The sequence below is a fragment of the Antedon bifida genome, chromosome 11, assembly GCF_963402885.1.
Source record: "Antedon bifida chromosome 11, ecAntBifi1.1, whole genome shotgun sequence".
Lineage (NCBI taxonomy): Eukaryota > Metazoa > Echinodermata > Crinoidea > Comatulida > Antedonidae > Antedon > Antedon bifida.
Window position 1 is genome coordinate 17,820,122 of NC_136236.1, and position 19,761 is coordinate 17,839,882.

Sequence of the window (19,761 nt, forward strand, 5' to 3'; positions counted from 1 at the left end):
TAATAGATTTTTTTTTCATTTTATGAATAATTTTGTATATTAAATTGATACATACTTTTATAAAAATCAATAAAATTTTAATTACTTTGAGCCGGGAAAACACATTTTATTTCATTAACTATTCGGTTTTTCTCATTTTAATTTTTGAGTCTCGTATGATTGTTGACTAGGTTTTAAAACTCATTACACGAGTACAATCTTGACGTTTGTTCAGAGCAGGATGACAAGAATGCCAATAACGCGTGCTATAGCATTCTACCGTCTTCATTATAGAATGTCAGTGTTTATAAACATCTTCATTAAATCTTGAAATTGATGTGGGAATTATTTGTGCATCGAATTACGTACATCATTAGTTGCTACTAAGTCAAGTCATGAGAGGTCTATGTCCCTTGCAAAAGGTAGCGAATAATATAGCATAGGTTAAAGTAATGAAATGCAGAGATCATCTTAAAACATGCCATTTGCAAGCCTTTGAAATGACCTTTTTTTTTTCTAGAAGGTAGACATTGATAGAAAAAACTAAGGTTCAAAGGTCATTTGAAAAACACTACAGTATAGTATATATAAAGTAGTACAATATATAGCAGGACCATACTTTAGTGTATGATACGAGATGTCATAGGGACCATGTCAAAATTATTCCACTGCAGTATTTACATTTTTGCTCCTAAACCATTATGCAAATAATAGCAAGCTCTATTTTGAGATATCCATACACACTGTTTATTGCAAAGACTGCTTCATATTTAACCTCTACATTAAAACAAACTAAAATCATACAGTTATTTCAGTAACTGTCCATTAGAATATGATCCATAAGTACATTGCTTTAGTGCTATTTTAGAATGTTTATCAAACTACAATTCTTGCTAAAATAATTTAGTTTGAAACTCCAGATTGATGTAACTCTAGGAAGAGCATGATAAATTGTTGAGTTTAGTATCTTTGAAGTTTTTATTTTTGATAATACAATGTAGTATCCTTATTCCTTTAGTAGAACAAACTTAGCAAGTTCAATTTCTGAAATAAGATTACCATCACCTGCTCTTAAATTCATTACCGCTATTTAATGTGACTAAACAGTTTAAAAGATTATCAAGCAATTTGATGCTTTTATATTCTATTGTTGATTCAACCTCCCTGTAACAAAGTACCCTTTAGGTGACGGAACTATGACAAAACTTGAGAAAAGAGTTTTCTTGGTTCTCAAATAATTACCGAAAAGCTTTAGCGCAAACACAAGTGACTGGATGTATATTTGGTGTTTATATTAATTTTGTAACAGTAGATAAAACAAATATCGAAAGTTGGTTCTTCTTACTTCAGTAAAGATGATACAGTGCATTGATTATTTAGTAAGGTACATAATATCAAGGTTACCGGCTTTTAATTTACAATATTTATTCACAAAGTGAATGCACTACTTGTCCACTGAACCCAAATCAGTTAATATTTTCCCGTTTACCTAACAATATCACAAATAGTGCCGCAGTTTGTTTAATGCCGCTTCTGTCATGAAACATGATAGGCTTGCGGCTGTCGTTGTCATTGGGTAAAGACTTGATAGGCTTTTAACCCAAGCCTATTGTCATTCCTAAACCTAGGCCCTGAAAAGGTGATAATGACCTAGAGAAATATTCCTTTAGGCTCTTAATGGGCGACACATAATAAAGTGTTATTCTCTTTTCAAGCTTGAGTACTTCTGCTGTATATACCAGAGTAATGGTGAACTTGTGTTGGGTAGGCCCTTTGTTTTCTAGGTGGCATGTAAGGGCCACCAACCTAAATACATCTGTGGGTTTAAGTTGCTTATTCTACCTACAGGCTGACTCACTACTTAGGAATTGCCAGTTGAATGTAATATTGTCTCTGGCTTTTATCGGTTTCTCTGATGTTTTGGATTTGGGATATTTTTAGTTTTGTGATGTCGCTGTCTAGTCTTTGTGTTGCGTCCTTCGGTTCACCTTTAGTAAACAAGTTTGCGACTCTTTCAATACCGAGCCAAGCAGATTAAAATGAATGAAATTTTAAATAAATAACAAAAAAAAATTGTTGTTTTTTTCAACTTCAGAAATTCAAAAATTACGCTCAAACGGAAATGATTCAAATACACAATTTTAAAAATATATTCACTGACAGATTGTACAATATCACTTGATATGTACATAATACAATCTACCAAAATATGGTGTTCCATGATTTTAATGATATTCTTATGTATTGACATTTGTATTCAAATTTTCAGATTACATATGGTATAAACATATGCCTTATTAAAAAATTGTTTATTGATTGTATTATATGGAATTTTTAGTATGTTTATTTAGATGTTTTTGACAATTCTGCTGTCTACATATAGTCAATATTATTTTCCATTTTCTAATAACAATTTGAAAATATACTTTCACACAATATTTTTATGATGGTATATGCTGTTGACTTTTGATTTGTAATTAATGCTTAATAAATAGATAACCATAGCAACAGATTGTGATTATGATTGTCGAGTAAATCGATGGGTAGATGTGTAACAATATATAATGATATATTAGCTAGGAAAGTCTGTTTGATCATATGGGTGTCAACAAATTTAAGAGTAGGTCAGAAAAATAACAGAATAGTACCCAGAGATTTTGTATGCGGGTGCTGTGTTGATCCTGATGCATGTGCTTAAAATAAGCTTCAGGGTGGGTGGAAGATGCCCATCTCTGCCTAGCAGAGTGACATTCTGATAGTCCTAGGTATCTTCGTTCCATGATGTAGTGTAATGATTATCATTTGCACATGCTTATAAACCATTAATCGTTGTAGTAGCTGTCATCACCAAAAACTAAATATTTATCTGTTACTATTCCAGGTCAATGGGCAAGATTTAACTAAATCATCTCACGAAGAAGCAGTAGAAGCTTTTAAAAATGCGTCGGAACCTATTGTCGTGCAAGTTCTTCGACGTACATCAAGAACGAAGGGAAAGGACGATAAAGAACCTTTACATTGCAATGCGGGCACACAGACAGACTTACAGAGTGAAGATTTACTGTGGAGGGTGCTTCAGCGATGTCCTACACCACCCCCAGCCCCATCAGATGTATCATTAGAAGGGTAAGTTATTAACATTTATTTGTATATTGTAGATATTTACCTATCTTTTCACTTAAAGAGAATTGAACCCAAAAGTTTCTCTTAGGTGATACTTACCATATAAGATCATGGTAAGTTTAGGTCATAGTTCAAATTCATAACAGGTATGTAATATTACTACTTCTGTTGATAGTACAACCTGACCAGGTCAAAGTTGACAACAAAACATTGAATTATGAAAGTAAAATATTTATATATCTAAAATATTCTTTCGAAAATTTTAAATTAAGTGAAAATATTTTTTAATAAAATCTAGTCAGTTCAATTATGCTGCATTATATATTTAGATTTATTTATTAAATATGATTATTTTTTATATGATTATTTTTTATATGATTATTCTGTATGTAATTCCTTCCTTAGGCATTCATCGTTTAATGTTTCTAGATTTAGAGGTAGAAAAGAGATAACCCATCTCGTACAAATTAATTATTGATGGCTAGCAATCTGGATATTATTTTTTTCGTTTCACCCAGATTATGTGACCTCCCCTCTCCTGAACCTTTGACCTCTTTCGATGGCGATTTGATGAATGATCTGTACGCAATGGACAACCTTGATATGCCTATTATTGATGATAGTATGGAAAAGACATTTGAGATGGAATATGAGGTATTATTTTTTAATTTGTCAAAGAAACTTTCCTTTAAAATTAGAAGTTATTACGAGAACCTCAGCCCCATCTGGGCTCTGGTTTTGATTATTGAATGAAACCTACTGTATTCTAATATTATTTAATTGCGTGAAGTTGTTTAATATTTGCACGTTTTTGTGGACTTTGTCAGTGATGTTGACTTAAGCATTGAAGATATTACTGGAACCCCAGCCCCCGCATGCATCTTGTTTTGATGCATTGGATAAGAATGGTAAAAGCCAATGTATTGTAATGGTATTTAATAATATAAGTGATATTGTGAAGTTGTTTAATATATGCATGTTTTTGTTGACTGTATCAATAATGTTGACTTAAGTATTGAATTCAGTTTAATCCTCATCTGCACATCTTGTAATACAGTTTGTCATTAAAGACTGAGATATTGATTCTAATAGCACTGGATATCTCACTGCCAGGCTACAGAACATCAAGGGTAGTTTTACTTACACGAGTCGATGTTGTTTTTAGGCCGTTACTGTGTTAGTCAGCAGATTCTTGTTGTTCTAAGCCAAGCCAGTGTAATATATATATAGGTGTATGTTTTTATAAGCTGTCGTAAGACTAGCAATTGTTTCATCAAAATGTGGCTAATTGATGCGTTTCAGACTTAATTCTTTAACGAAACATTTACATAGCACAGATGGTAATGCGATTTTGTGTAATTTGACAACGCTTTTTTGTTTTTACAAACAATAATGAATTAATATAGATACTTAAGTTTTGAAATTGCGTCCAATATTATTAGAATTGTACTCAATCACAGAACACCTTAATAATACTCGTATTTCAACATTAAATTGGTTGTGATTCGCTCGACAGAATCAATTCTCGGAGCTGAAAGCCTATGTTGAAAATCTTGTAATCTAATTTTGTGAAATTTGTCGATTCGTTCGTACGAACGGTAACCGAATACACAGAAACCTTAAAATTACAAGCTTCTACGTTGAAGTGGTGATACTTCGGATTTATATTAAATTTCAAATTATTTTCGTTCGGACATAAAATATTTAGGAGTGGCATTGAAATAATGTTAAGCATGATGATTTATATTAACTTAAAGATAAAGATGATTTATTATGACATATATGTTCCAACATAATGGACTCCAAGATTGTGATGTCCTACATTCCGTGCAGGAGTATTCCATTTATCAGGCTTCCTAATATAGTGGAAACGATTAAAACTAACGATATATAAAGAATCATATAATAATAATATAATAAAAAATTGTTGTTATTAAAATTAATGTAATAATTGTCATTAAAAGTCAAATTATAAATTATTCAATTGTAAATTTTGATGCAATTCAGTTCTTGACTTTTTTCAAGATGTTTTTATATATACCAGAATGAAATAAAATAACATATTATTTTCGGTATTTTTAAATAATGTACTGTATACATATTTACACATTGATTCTGTCAAAAGGTATAGGTCTCTAAATAAAAAAAATTTTATTTTAGTAGCCAGCTGTTTTTGAGACATGTATATTTTGAAACTAAAATGATTACATTTTTTTTTAGGATGTTGTTTTAAAGAGAAGTAATACCACAGAGAAGCTTGGGTTAACATTGTGCTATGGTGAAGAAGATGATACTGGTATTTTTATTAATGAGGTAAATTAGTGTTTTTAATCTTGCATAGCGTTAGATTTAGTAAAAGCCAGTAAAACCCATTACAGACTAGTAACACCCTTCATAGGCCAGTAATACTGTGATAAATTAGGCAACTAAATCATTTTTGTAATTTGGGGTAGTTGCAGAAGCTTTCAAAATACAGATGTTTATAACATTTCATTGATTTTTAAATGTAGTTGCTTTATTTAAAATCTTCCTAAATACTACCTTTAAATTCTCATAAAGTAGCAATTTATTCAGGTCCTTTTAAATCCCCTGTCACCTAGTAGATTTTAATTCAAAGTGTTTAAAAATAAAGAGGAAGATACCACATAAGTATCAATTGAAATTTTAAAAAGTGTTAAATGGATTAAGGTATTACTGTAATAACATTTATTTTATGCGTCCGTCGCACGATTGTTTTGGCTTATTTCACATGCTACAGTAGAAGTGTTTTCTTGGAAAGTGCACATGAACTTCCGTTTGAATACAAGTGGGGGATTTGATAATTTCCAATCTGCTTGTCCTATTCAGGAGGGGACGGCAATAGATCATGCTGACAACAAGCCAGTTTTTTTTTCTAATCTTAAACCAATTTAACAGATGTTTATGAAAGTGTGTTGAATTTTGAGGCCATGTGTACTTTGCGTGTTTTGTATGGTAAAGTTCATGTGTGGAGACATTTTGGTTTGCCCTTAAGAGGTGCCATATGCATTGTAGAACCACTGCCTGACAGACTGGTATAGCAGCTTTTTATGTAAGGCTATTGGCCAGTTCACAGCATGTGACCACGTGGGAATTGCAATGAATATATGAAATAGAATTGTTTTACAATTGTTAATGTCAAAACATGTTGTTTGTGTGTGAACTTTGAAAAGTAAATTTATTATCTTATGTACGGAAATGGTTAATATTTGTAAAATGTACTCACAAAATAGGGTCAATACATTATAATATATAAATGAAAATGACAAATTGTGTACATAAATGTAATAAGATATTATATATTTACAATATATTTACTAGGAAAATACCTGCCCCAGTAGAGTAAGCTAACCTGCCTTTCCCTATTTAAAAATCCTGGATTCGCCATTGAATGTCCATGAAAGATATGAAAATTGTGTAAATTAGGAACACGTTCTAATAATATAAACAAATTATACATATGTGCAATGGCAACAATGTGTATAAGAAACACATATAAATAAAGATTTAAATAAATAAAGAAAAAACATTATTACTCCAGAATATAACAATATGATTTTATTTTCACAATTTTGTATTTTAAATTATTTTCAATTTACAGTTTTCTTCAAACTCTAGTTTCGTGTTTGAATGAAGGAATTTTTTGTCACTAAATTATAATCAACTCAACAAAAATGACAACTCTACTGAAACATGATTTAAGTTCATAAGTTCATACAATTATCAGATTCATAATTCTATTCATGTATAAATTTGACGTATATTCACTTCAAATCTCGTAAGAAAATAATGTGATTCGATTGATAAGCCTTATGGGTATTGGGAAACATGGCTGACCCGTGTGACATAAATAAAACATGAGAATATCGCTAATTAGAAAGAATGTGCAATTTAAAGGTATTTTGAATTATTCCCAAAGGTAGAATACAGCAGCTTTTGCATTGTTAGGTATATGTCAAATGTATACAAAAAGAAGTTGCAGTTTTAACAGAATAACACTATTGCAGGGCTGGGCATGCTAGGTGTATTCTATAAGGCCATATTACAAATGAAACTGTTTATCGTCCAATTCCTACTGAAGAAATCGGTCCAACATTTTTAGATTTTGTGAAATGTAGAATGTTTCAATTTTAATTTAACTTTTCCAAAATAAATGTGCTAAAATATTCTTAAATTTATAACATTATTATAACAATTATGAAAACAAATTAATATGATTTTCTAATTTTACATAATTGTATACTTGAATCAAACATTCTTAGCACCTCATAAAATATATTCACGATATTGACAGGTAGAGGAACTAGAGAGTGTTCGTTATTGATTTATCTTCTTAGAGCTTACCTATGTTGTTGTAGATATTATTATTCTTTTGTGTTCAAATTAAGAAACATAGACAAACAGATGTTTATAGACAATTAACAAGTGTAAGGGAACCTTTAAGATATAGTATTCTGTTGTAGTGTTGCTCAGATTTATTGTGTATCGTAATTGATTCCTGCTAAATTTCAACTTAAATCATTTATGTGCGACATTGCCATATACATAGGTGAACAATGATCACTTATGTTGTGCATTACCTTTGACACAGTTGAGGTTTAGGTTGTGGTGATGAAGTTTCACTTTTTAATTGATACATTGTCTTTTCATATAACCCACATCCTCAGTAGGTTGTCTGATGATGAGATTCTGATGATGAGATACAGATTTGTTTACACCTTACATGCCAATTTCTAAATTAATTTATTAACTTTAATTTTGGAATCAAAATATTTCTTGCAACTTTTTTAGCTGTAAGTAACTATAGTCAACAAAAATTGGTAAAGTTCTTGCTGTACACAACAGAGGCATATATAATTCAAAATATAGAATTATTTGGTTGTGTTCAGCTCCTAATTTTACCATATTTAGGCCCTATCCAAGTGTCCCTTAAGTTAACAGGGGATTGGAAATTCCTCTTGTCTGTGCCCTTAGGGGTATCCCAGAGGAAAGGTTCTACTGTGATCACTTAGCTAGAAGTTTTCCATTTTTTCCTAATCCCATAAACAATCTAAAGTTGTAAATATAGTCACATTGATTTACCTTAGTGCCTTTTAAAACCATAAACACTAACAATGAATATTAAATGTCAGACCCATAAACCATCAATCCATAATATCACCCTTTCAAACTATTAATAAATAAAAATAATGCTTATAAATCAGAATAATAAAATTCACATTTTAATTGATTTATATGCTTGAAAGATTTCAACTTAGTTTATAGGTATAATTACAGGTAATTAATATATGTTGCAGATTATATGTATGCCAAGATTTATTACAATACTTTAAACTTTTACAATAAATTCATTTTTTAGAGGTAGCATTAAAATATCAAATTTCGTAGCATACAAATACTTGGTAGAATATAATAATTACCCAATTAATATGATAAATATTTTACTACAATAAACGATTTTACAATTTATGCAAATACTTATTATTTATGCAAATTATGTATTATTTATGCAAATTACATTTAAATGTCAAAATGCTATTTAAAGTATCAATTTTTTGGACATAAATAGCACAAAGTTTGTCCAATAAAATAGTTTTATAACTTATGCAAATACTTAATATTATTTATGCAATGTACTTAATATTTATGTACAATACAATATATTTGTATTTAAATGCAAATTACTTTTTCCTCCAAATGCTGTTTAAAGTATCAATTTTCCTTGACCAATTTTAAGTATATTCAAAGATGCCAATGAACCATGTTGGCTATGTACTATCAAAACATTCTAACATTTTTGCTAGGGTCATTGGCAGTTTAGATATTAGGCAAGGAGGCATAGATAATGATAGAATAAATGTGTATTTTACCAGGGACAATTATTTTCTCTGGAAGAGAACAATATGAAATCTAAGAAAAACAGGTTTGTGGTGAGATTTTTGAAAGTTATTCATCTGTCAGGAATGTATTAATGGAGTTTTTAAAATATTTTAACTTGATCTTTATTGAGTTTATTATAAAAGTACTTTGAGGAAATAATTAGTATATTTATTATGCTTCATCTGCAGTGTTGCACACTAAAGGTGTGTTAAATAAACACAATTATAACTAATATTAACAATAGTTAATTCTTATATAGTACTTACATTATACAGAGTATGCAGGAAATAGCAAAAGTTGTATTTTCAAAAGTTAATTTCACTGTTTAGTGTTATATTATTATTAAGATACTTAGGTTTTCTATAAATATAAAATCGAAAATAAAATATTAAAGTTTGTTGAGAAATTACTATAAAATTGAAAGACTAGAATTTAATATTCCCGAATAAAATTTTTCAAAATATAATAATATAATAAAATAAAATAAATATCCGAAGACTGGCTGCAATTTTTCTGACAATCTACTCGTTTTAAAAATGTTTATAAAATAACATGACATGTAGTTTTTGTATTAATGTGCGTAATGGCCCTGACTTATTTCCAAGTAAACTTAAACTCACTAAGTATTGTACGCAATCTCATATTTAGTATGAGAATCATGTACACCAGTATAACAATACAATGTTTGGTAGTGCAGCAGTCAAGACTAGATTCTTGCCCTTAGGGAATACAGTTTCACTTTACTACCGATAAATCACCACATATTAACAAGAAGGCTATAAAATTGTTGTTTTGACTGAGACGTGAATTCCAAATTCTCCTTGTAGTTTCTGTGGATTTTAAAGGTAAATGTTGAGGCGTTGCCATGAGGCAAACTCGCAGTCATGTGTATTCTTAATAGTCTTACGACCAACTTGATTTGTTTTTTCTTCTGGTATTAATGAGTTATTGAAATTTTAAACACTATTATTTGGTTCTGTCTATGCTGTGTGGTACCATTGTTATACGAATAATGCAATTAAAAGTTAGATAACAAACAATACAAATTATTTCATAGTGCGATATGGCAGCATTGTTATAGATTTAACAATTATTTAATGTCCAGTTGACAGACAATGAATAATTGTACAATCATTAGATTCAGTCTTTTCCTCTCAGTAATTGTCTACTAGGTTTATTATAAAAAAATAAATCTGTCTGTAAATATTAATTGTATTCCTACGGGATTTGACAGAATATTACGGCAAATCCAACACATTCTTTGCTTAATTGTTTGGGGTATGTTTCACACTCAACCGGAGCAGATGGCACACAAAGACGGCATATCCCACCGGCCATTCTTCCTTGTCCATTTACGTCCCGAGTCATTGAAGGAACACTTAAAAAATGCATTAAGTTCTTTTGATGAGTCTGTGGTATAATTATTATGGCATTGATTTCTTAAGGTAATGTTTTATAATAGTTAATTGTGCATTTAAGCCGAGAGATCAACATGGCGCTGTGGTAATTCAATAATTATGATCTGCCTTCAAAATAGAAATAATTACATTCAGAGCGCCGCATAAAAGTTAATTTAGAATTCTAATTTTAGCTTTAGACTAATAAGACACAGTTAGAATAGATAAAAAATGGTAACTCTAAACCACCCAACTATTAATGATAATAAATAACTACAAAATACTTATTTAAGTTATAGAAATACATTATTTTTTTTAATATTGGATATTCAGTATCAAAAGAAACTTCACATTAAAACTGTACATTCAAAGTTAATATCGTTAAAAATGAATTTTTTTTTGTTTAAGAAATTAAATAATAATATAAATGTATTGGAATTAACATTGAAATTCTGCTTTATTATATTACATAGATTTTATATTGCGTAAAAGTAGATACATTTTGGTCAACATTTATGACTAAACTTTCCGGTTATGTCCAAATATACAGTGTTAGATATATATTACACATAGTATACCCAAAATATACTACAAACGTGATAATCAATCTCTTGCATGTTATAATGTAATTGTGTTGAGATCCATTATGAACATGAGAAGTCGATATTTTGGAATGTAAAAGATGAGTCGTATCAATTTGCTGTTCCAAGCAGGTAGCAGTGTTTCATGTTTGCCGACAGCTAGACTCCAATCCAGTGGTTAGTTGTCTTTGGTATCTCCCAGGTAACATTATCTTTGTACACTCAGGTGTGGTCTTAGCCTAAGAGATATTGAACCTGGTTTGACTGTTGGACCTACATGATGCTAAGTAGTGTTTGATTTTTGTGGGTTGTGATCTTTTGCGCTGTTCTTCCTTTGCCAGGCTTAAGTTTCAAACTATTGGGGTTCATACGTGACTAGGTTAGGAAAAATCGCTTCAACCCCTACTGGCTGGTGTCACAATTGATGCTACCGCCACCCTAGACATTACATAAAGATATGTACTATATTGTTATTATTTATTTATTGAAGATGAAAAGGCCAAGAGCAAGCAGGTCGATTTAAAAGACAAATAATAGTTTACGAAAATTGGTCGTGGGAAAATATTCTGTATTGGCATGTCACTGTCATAATATCAAGGAAGGTCTCGTAACCCTCGAAAATTTACTGATCATTATCAAATTTTCAAACTACCTACATTTTGGGGAGTCTGGTATTCATGTATTAGAATTAGCTGAACTATCAACATTTAAAATATATTGTCGGGAGTTCGGCAAAATTATTCACGATATCACCTTGAACACTTCTGTGTCAATTAAAGACTTAAGAAAGTTGGAAAAGCTCTCGAAAAAAATCTGTAAAAGCAGCAGCTGATATAAACTACTTAAAAAATAGTAAAAATAAAATTTCTAATTATGCATAGAAACTGTAACTTATATCAATATCTTTATTATTACCTTTGTTGATTTTTTACAACAGTTGGTGAGAAAAAAAAAGAGTGTTTATAAGAATGTGTGGGAGAAAAACAGTAGGAGTAAATTACTAATGGAGAAGGTGATCTCATCTTCAAATTTCCCCAGATAGGCTGTTAATACGTTTAAAATCCAATCAGTAAATGCTCAACTTCTCGATATGTTCATTCTAACTCAATTACCTATTTTAAATGGCAACAAAACGAGTCATTACGCTTGTCCAACATGGTGTTGATTGCGAATCAAGGCAATTTCAGAATGCCGATACGCAGGTCAAGAAACTCGGCTCGGATCTTAGGTAATCAATAGACGTTATTCTCGCAAGAGTTACGCTGATTTCCTTCTATTGACCCGAGGACATTAAAATATGTTTAGAGAATATCGGTGTAACCCCTTAGTTAACGAGTAATCTGTTGATGTATGCTGTCTGTCGGTAAATGCTTGATCATTAATGCATTAGTTCTACTTGTATTGGTAGCAACTAAAAGTAAGGTGTTTTACCAGCAAATAAAATCAGTCATAAAACTGTTACTTTGATTGTGGATATAAAAAAATTAATTGGCATCCTTTAAGCTTTGTCTACACTATCAAACTAGTTTGACAAAAAAAAGTGTGATGTGTGCAAATATGGTTGATATGCCCAAATATGGTAGTGATATGACATCATCATGTGCATATATGGGCACATCACATTTTTTTGTCACATAAAATGATAGTGTAGAAACTAAACTAACAACAACTACATAAAATAATTTATGCTCCTAGACAATATTTTATAAAAGGATACTTTTTATTAGTAAGGTAATGAGCTATTAAACTTCATAGCTATTGGGCAAAATGCTGAAATGATAGGGATATATCTAGAGAAATATGAGGGTGAATGTCAAAAAGTGAAGTTGGATTTGAACAAATATTTTCAGGCATCCAGATATTCTTAAGTGGGTACTATGTTGAATAAGCTTTAGGATGGGTGCTTAGGACTTTGGAAGTGCGTGTCAGCAAAATTATACCCATGAAATGACTATGCATTAGACAAAGCAATATATGTGCATATATAGCCATATTATCTCAAAATAATTGAATTTTAAAAAGTCGATATTTTCCGATATTGAGAAACTTATTATGTAGGACTACTCAGTATACACATTGCTTTACTTCATTCATTACCATATCGCATTCTTCATATCACAAGTGTCAGCAATTGCGCATTTAGTGTTAGAGTTTATTATGAAAGTATTGTAACAGGCATAATGTGAAAATGCTCGTTAAATTTTATGCTGATATTCATATAGTTAGTGCATTAGTTTCTGACATTTATAATGGCAATTGACAAGGTCTTTTATGGTAATTTTTTGCCCAGTTCCTGACAGTTTTCTTGAAATTACTGGTATTTGACATTTTAGGAACATTTTTTACTGAAACTATTTTTTTTGTTGGTTACTCAAACCTGTCTAGCTAATTACAAATTTGTGAAGAAAGAAAAAGAAATAAAGCATGTATTGACTAACTAAAAACTGTTCTTTGCCATGTAAATAACATTACCTATACAATATAATGCACAGTACTAAAAAAGTGTATGATCAAAAGGCTTTCAAACATGTGATGGATAGAGTTTCTTAATATTCATTTTCTTTCGATTTTCTAAATGCAGAAATTGTTTTTTATCTTTTTCAACTACCCATTGTGCGTTGCATGGTCACTGCTATCATTTTAAGAAATAAATAATGACAAAGATATTTCTGGTAAACACTATACTAGACTGGTGCTTCATTATGACTTACTAGTATATATACTGACGCATTGATTAAGAAGAATGCGTAAACTAATTTGAGATATCTAGAACATAATTCATTCTTTAGTCTAAATGTCATTTGGGAACAATAGAATGAACATACAATCTATTTAACTGTATAAAAACGGTAGATTCTATAGGGAGTCTATTAGCCCGACTAGAGTGGCTAGCAAACTGTCAAGACAATGAATGCGTTTGGCTATGATTATTTCATCAGTGCTAATGACGTTATTAATTTTCAAGTAGTCTCCATCAATTATGTTATAGGTGATTGATTCTTAAATATGACAACACTGGCATTTGTTGTCCATAATGCTCGTCCACATTACGATTTTTACGATGATGTTTACGTATCTGTCTGCGATACCATGCGGTAACACTCCATAGTGCATTTCCAAAATTGAGTGGTTTTTGAAAGCATTGACAATCTAACAGAAACATTGTCAATAATTTGAAATTTCTGAAGTGTTTACAGCTGTTGCCAAGGAAACTTTGGTAACTATGGTAATATTGTTAGTCATATTTTTTTAATCATCGAGACATTTGAAATTAATGATTTTCTGCATATTATAATAACAATACTTTTATTACTCATAAGGTATTTTTTGAAGCAATTTTTTAACGTAAGGCATTTTGAATTATTGAAACTGTCATTTAAATGTAAAGAGGCTTATTTTCTGAATATTTTTCCAGAATACATATTTAAAATACGGTACTTTTAAAAATTAAAACTTATTCAATGTTGCCATTTCCATAAGAAAGAAAAAAATATATAGAAATAATAATAATAATAATTTATGTCGAAAATCATATTTTATTCATTTGTTTGTTCAAAATCAAATATCGAATTTAATAAAATATTAAACCCGAAGGTACCCTTTAACTTATAGCATGACGGCAACTCTAATCAAAATTAATTTATCTCATTGTGCCTGATATCAGTAATTTATGCAGAAAATCATGGAATTAATTAGACAGATTTAAGTCTAATTGCCTGTGGATATACTTAATGACTCTTTAACGAGACACATCAAGTTACTCCAAAAATAAAGATTAGTTAAAATATAAACTGCAGACAATTATTTGCACATATCTAATTGAGAAAATATTTGATATACTGTTTACTGGATATTCAAGAGTTAATGTTTGAAAAATTAAAAGAGAAATTCTTTTGGATACTGAGTGAAGTATGTACATGTTCTTAAGAAACAAAGAGATGGACAAATAGAAAGGGAGAATGACTACAAAGACATTAGGAAAAATATATGGACAGCAGAAGGAAAAGAAGACAAGGAGTTTTTGATGGATTGTGTGGCAGAATAGTTGATCAGAGTAGAGAGATATTAGAAAGAAAATCAGAAAAAGTGGCAGAATGGTTGATCTGACAGTATGAGGCCAGAGTAGAGTGGAGAAAAAATATATAAGAGGAAGAGAGAAAATCACAAGAAGTAGCAGAATGGTTGATCTGAGATTATGTGACCAGAATAGAGTGGAGAGATATAAATAAAAGGAAGAGAGAAAATCACAAAAAGTATCAGAATGGTTTATATCAGAGTATGTGACCAGAGTAGAGTGGAGAGATAGATAGACTTTTGATATACAAAAGAAGACCACCGAGCACAAGTATAAGAGTATAGCAATGAGAGAAACAAATAATTTTCTTCAGTTTAGCTCTTTTCCTAAATACTCTATATGATTTGTTGAAAATAACAGAAGAGGTTCATTGCACTATTGACCTCAACAGTTCAATATTTCCCAGTGCGTAATTGGTTGCCATAATGGTAGGAAGGTGCGAAACTATTTTTGTTGGTCTGTTGGGATGAAAGAAAAAGGAAGCGTTTGCTTTTAGAATTCTCTTAATTGAAACATGTATCGGAAATATTTATGTCAAGTGGATTACCTATGCAGTGCAAATGGTTGATGTTAATGTATTATTAACCAGTGGATTGAGAGTGGTGACTATAAGGTGTCTTATATGCTTTAGAACGATTAAATTATGAATTTTTGTCAGAATAATTCACCTTTTCTTCAATATTTGTACTTGCCATTTTAGTTAAGTGTTAAACATCTTGCAAATTTACATCATATCATAATATATCATTTAAAATAAATCATATTATATATCTCTGTGTGTAAAATTTGTCCAACATTTCAGATTTGGATCAATTGACGAGTTTTAAATTAGCAAAATTGAATAAAATATGTAATAAATGTTTCATGTTATACGTTATTTTATATTTTTGCAGGTTGATTCCAATGGTGTAGCAGCTAAAGAAGGAAGCATAAGAATTGGTGATCAAATTTTACAGGTAAATCTGACAAAGAGTCTTGCTAAATACTATGTTGCTAATTCTATCAAACTTGTTAAAACTATTGGAGATTGTATATCTTGTTTATTAGGTTGTGGCCACTGTTCTACATTTCGATTTTCAGACTAACTGAAAATCAGCCAAGCTCTGTTGTCAATATCAATATGATAACATTCCAAGCTCGGTTGTCGATGTCATATAATAACATGCCATTTTAAGTTGGAACCTAAAAGTCTTCCAGAGTTTTCATGACTGTCATTGCTGTTGTTCATCAACTCTACTATCGTTAAAACGACCATCAATATAATTTTGCTGTTTATTCATATCAGGCTTTATTCATACTCTTGCTTCCATGCAGACACTTATCTCATCATATCACAGTTTCTTTTACTTGATGATAAACTTTTTTTTATTAATTACTTTTGCACATGTTTGAAAACATAAATTATATTTATGTGAAATATTAATGTCACAGTTTCTTATTGTCAAAGATCATAAAAATATTTATAGTTTAACGACAATTAAAACGTGCGTGTGTATTATGTTATTAAAATCTAGATGTTCATTTTTATTTTATTATTCCCTGGCCATCGCAGTTACATGTTAAGACAGCAACATGGATTAAATCTTGCATGAACCCGGACGAGGTCTTAAAAATCCATCAGCACGATCAATATTTAGTTGAAATTATTTATTGCAGTCGTGAGATTAACTGTCCAAGATGAGTTCCGTTTGTCAGTCATGCTTTCAAATTATTGATGAGATGTTCTTTTTTTCGTTGCTTTATTGATTTGTAATTTAAACACAGTTGCCATTCTAATGTCAATGTCAAAATTGTGGAAAAGTAACTTCTAGAAGAAATCTTCCAGAAAGTTTTTTAATAATAAAATAAAAATTATGTAATAAGAGTCCACATCTTATATTTTTAAAGAAAAATAGTTTCCCTTTTTAGTCAGTTGAAAAGTGTTCTGTACCCTAATTGGCTATCACTTCCTCTTCTCTCGTGTCATTACATCCTCTTCCTCCTCTCCCATCCCTCTTACCTCTTACTCCTCTTCCATCCCTCTTCCTCCTCTCCCATTCCTTTCACTCCTTTCCCATCCCTCTTACTCCTCTCCCATCCATCTTCGTTTTCTTCTTCTTCCTTCCTCTTTTGATAAATAAATTCCTTACTTCTTTAATAAATAAATATATTAAAAATCTAAAATCAAATACTGTCTTTACATTTTATTCTGCAAACTGCAAACATGGATTTATTACAAAAAAACAAATCACTTTCAGTTTGATAAACATCTCATAATTTTATTTCCTTTTGAAATGATTAAAGTTATGCATATTAATTTGAAGGCTATTACATTTTTTTTATTTATGTTCAATTTTTTTCCAAACATAATACGTGACAGCAGAGACAAGTGTCATCAAGTGACAGTTTCTTGGAAAGTGTCAAATACTAGAAAATATTTTGATTTGATATTTTCTCTTATTTAATTACAAAATGTATGTCAGAAATATTACATTTCTCTTCTGATTCTTGTTTTTAATATTATAGAATAACATAAAAGTCAGCCAAGCAAATCTAACCTTTCAAACACCACAAATGGCTCCTAAAATCTAGATACAATAATAAAAATAAAAAACAATTTTATATAACATGACCTAGGCCGACTTATAAACCAGTATCCATGATTTTGTTCTCAAATATTGTAGAGAAATCTATTATTTTTAAAGTGTTCGTTGATTTTGATATTATTCAAGCAATTTAAACAGTAGAAGTGGAGACCTTTGATACCTAAATAGAGATTGGTCATAGTGTTGCAACATAACATTTCGTTTCACAGCAAAGTTTCCCCTTGATAGAGATGTCCAATGAATAGGTTTACTCAAATCTGTGTCTCTTAAAAACACTTTGTTGAATGCTATCATTTCATACAATCTCTGCCTTTGCTAATTAATAAATACATATACGCAGAAAATCTCCTTTTGTCTACCAATTTCTGAAAGTGCGCATAACAAGTTTGTACGTATCGCGTCGTCATTATTCTTCTGTTAATTCACAAACTCAATTACAACGCTTTTCACATGAGCCTGCAAAACAATGGCAGGTCAGGTGACATAGATCATAAGTACTAGAAATTAAGAAATCGTAGACAGTTTTACATTATGGCGTAACCCGATATGTTGACATTGTTTGTTGACGATTGCGTATTGTGCCACGGGGAGGTGAGATCTACGACGGAAATTAGAAACCGTTTGTCTTTGTGTTTTTCGCTTTGTTTAAACGTATACTTGATTAAGCTCCTTCTGTCCTCGTATTTCTTTAACAATATCTATGATTTTTTTATTGCCCCATTGTGAATGTTGTTCACTCGCTTGGTTGTTTTTTTTTTCCTACGGGTATGTCATATTCACTTAGCAGTAATTTTTTTAATGCTGTAAATGATTTAAAGTGGATACTTAAAAAAATTGTATGTGTAATGAATTTAATATATATAAATCAAATGGAAAAATCACTGTAAAAAGTATGTTAGTCACAAAGGGCAGACTACAAATTACATGGCCAAAGAAATATATTACAACCAATCCCTATTTAGAAGACGCCCCAAAATGGTTAGGTACTAACGGTTTGTCTCTCTACTGTTGGAATTGCTTGAATAATTGTTTGTAAATACAAACATCATTGCTTCTAAGGTATTTCCTTGGCTGTAAGCTGTTCAAATTAAAGCATGTACAATAACTGTTTAATGAGATGTTACACAATGAATTGTATAGTTAGCAAAAGCATCTTTAAACTGTCTAACATCATTAACCGTCTCTACAGGATAATTAAAATAAGTACTAAGGAAAATTAAACATCCTTTTATAGGCAGATGTTGATTGGTTTTCACATTGTTTGTCAATCTCTTTCATTCTTACAGATAAATGGAGAAGATGTATTAAATAAAGATCAGGCCTTGTCATTATTTGCTAAGCCAGCCGAAGAGTTAACGCTGTTAGTGTGCAGGCCACAATTACAGGTATGTCTAAAAATCATTGCGTTCATTTATTAAAAAATGAAAATTAAATATTAGATTGTGCATTCTATGGAAATATTTAAAAATTCCTAAATAAAAAATGATAAAGTAAAACAGTCAGAAAAAGTGGCAGAGCTTTCTGATGACACTAATCCTTCCTCAGTGCAAATAAGAAATATTTACATAAATTCAATGACAATATTTTATGGTCTGACGACAATATTTATTAAATTTAAATTTTCAAAACGATGAAGTAAAACAACCAGATAGAAGTTGCAGAGCTTTTGGAAACCAATAATCCTTCCTCAGTGAAAATTAAGGAATATTTACATAAATTCAATTGAAAGATTTTATGGTCCGATGACAAAATTTAATAAATTTCAATTTTCACGTACATTTCAAACAAAGAATGTATGGTTTGGGTTTATCATCCTCTCCTCACACGTTTGGTGTGCAATCACGCGCTAATCTACCCTTCTCATCATCGGATTAATCACTTTCTTCTCGGACAAAGCATTCTTGACCGTTCACAGTCACTCACTTATCTATTTTTAGATGATTTGGGAATTGTTCGTAACTTTACGAATACGTTAATGATGAAAGACGTTAATTTATTGATAGAAAATTTAATAATGTATTAAGGTATTTGCCAATGCATTATTCCATGTTGATTTTTCTTATTCTGTTCATTTGTTTTTGTAATTTAAAGTTGCACATTGTGATGAACTCAATAACCGAACT

General features: G+C 30.4%; 1 protein-coding gene across 2 annotated transcripts in view; it reads left to right on the forward strand.

Annotated features, from left to right (window-relative positions):
- The window catches only part of LOC144855401 (E3 ubiquitin-protein ligase PDZRN3-like), a 143,459-nt gene that overhangs the window by 103,625 nt on the left and 20,073 nt on the right, over positions 1–19,761 (forward strand). For both annotated transcript variants that reach the window (XM_078713249.1, XM_078713250.1), the window contains exons 4-8: positions 2,861–3,105; positions 3,621–3,756; positions 5,323–5,415; positions 15,947–16,009; positions 18,925–19,023. In XM_078713249.1, the coding sequence (XP_078569375.1) occupies positions 2,861–3,105; positions 3,621–3,756; positions 5,323–5,415; positions 15,947–16,009; positions 18,925–19,023 (636 nt within the window). The remainder of the gene's footprint in view (positions 1–2,860; positions 3,106–3,620; positions 3,757–5,322; positions 5,416–15,946; positions 16,010–18,924; positions 19,024–19,761) is intronic.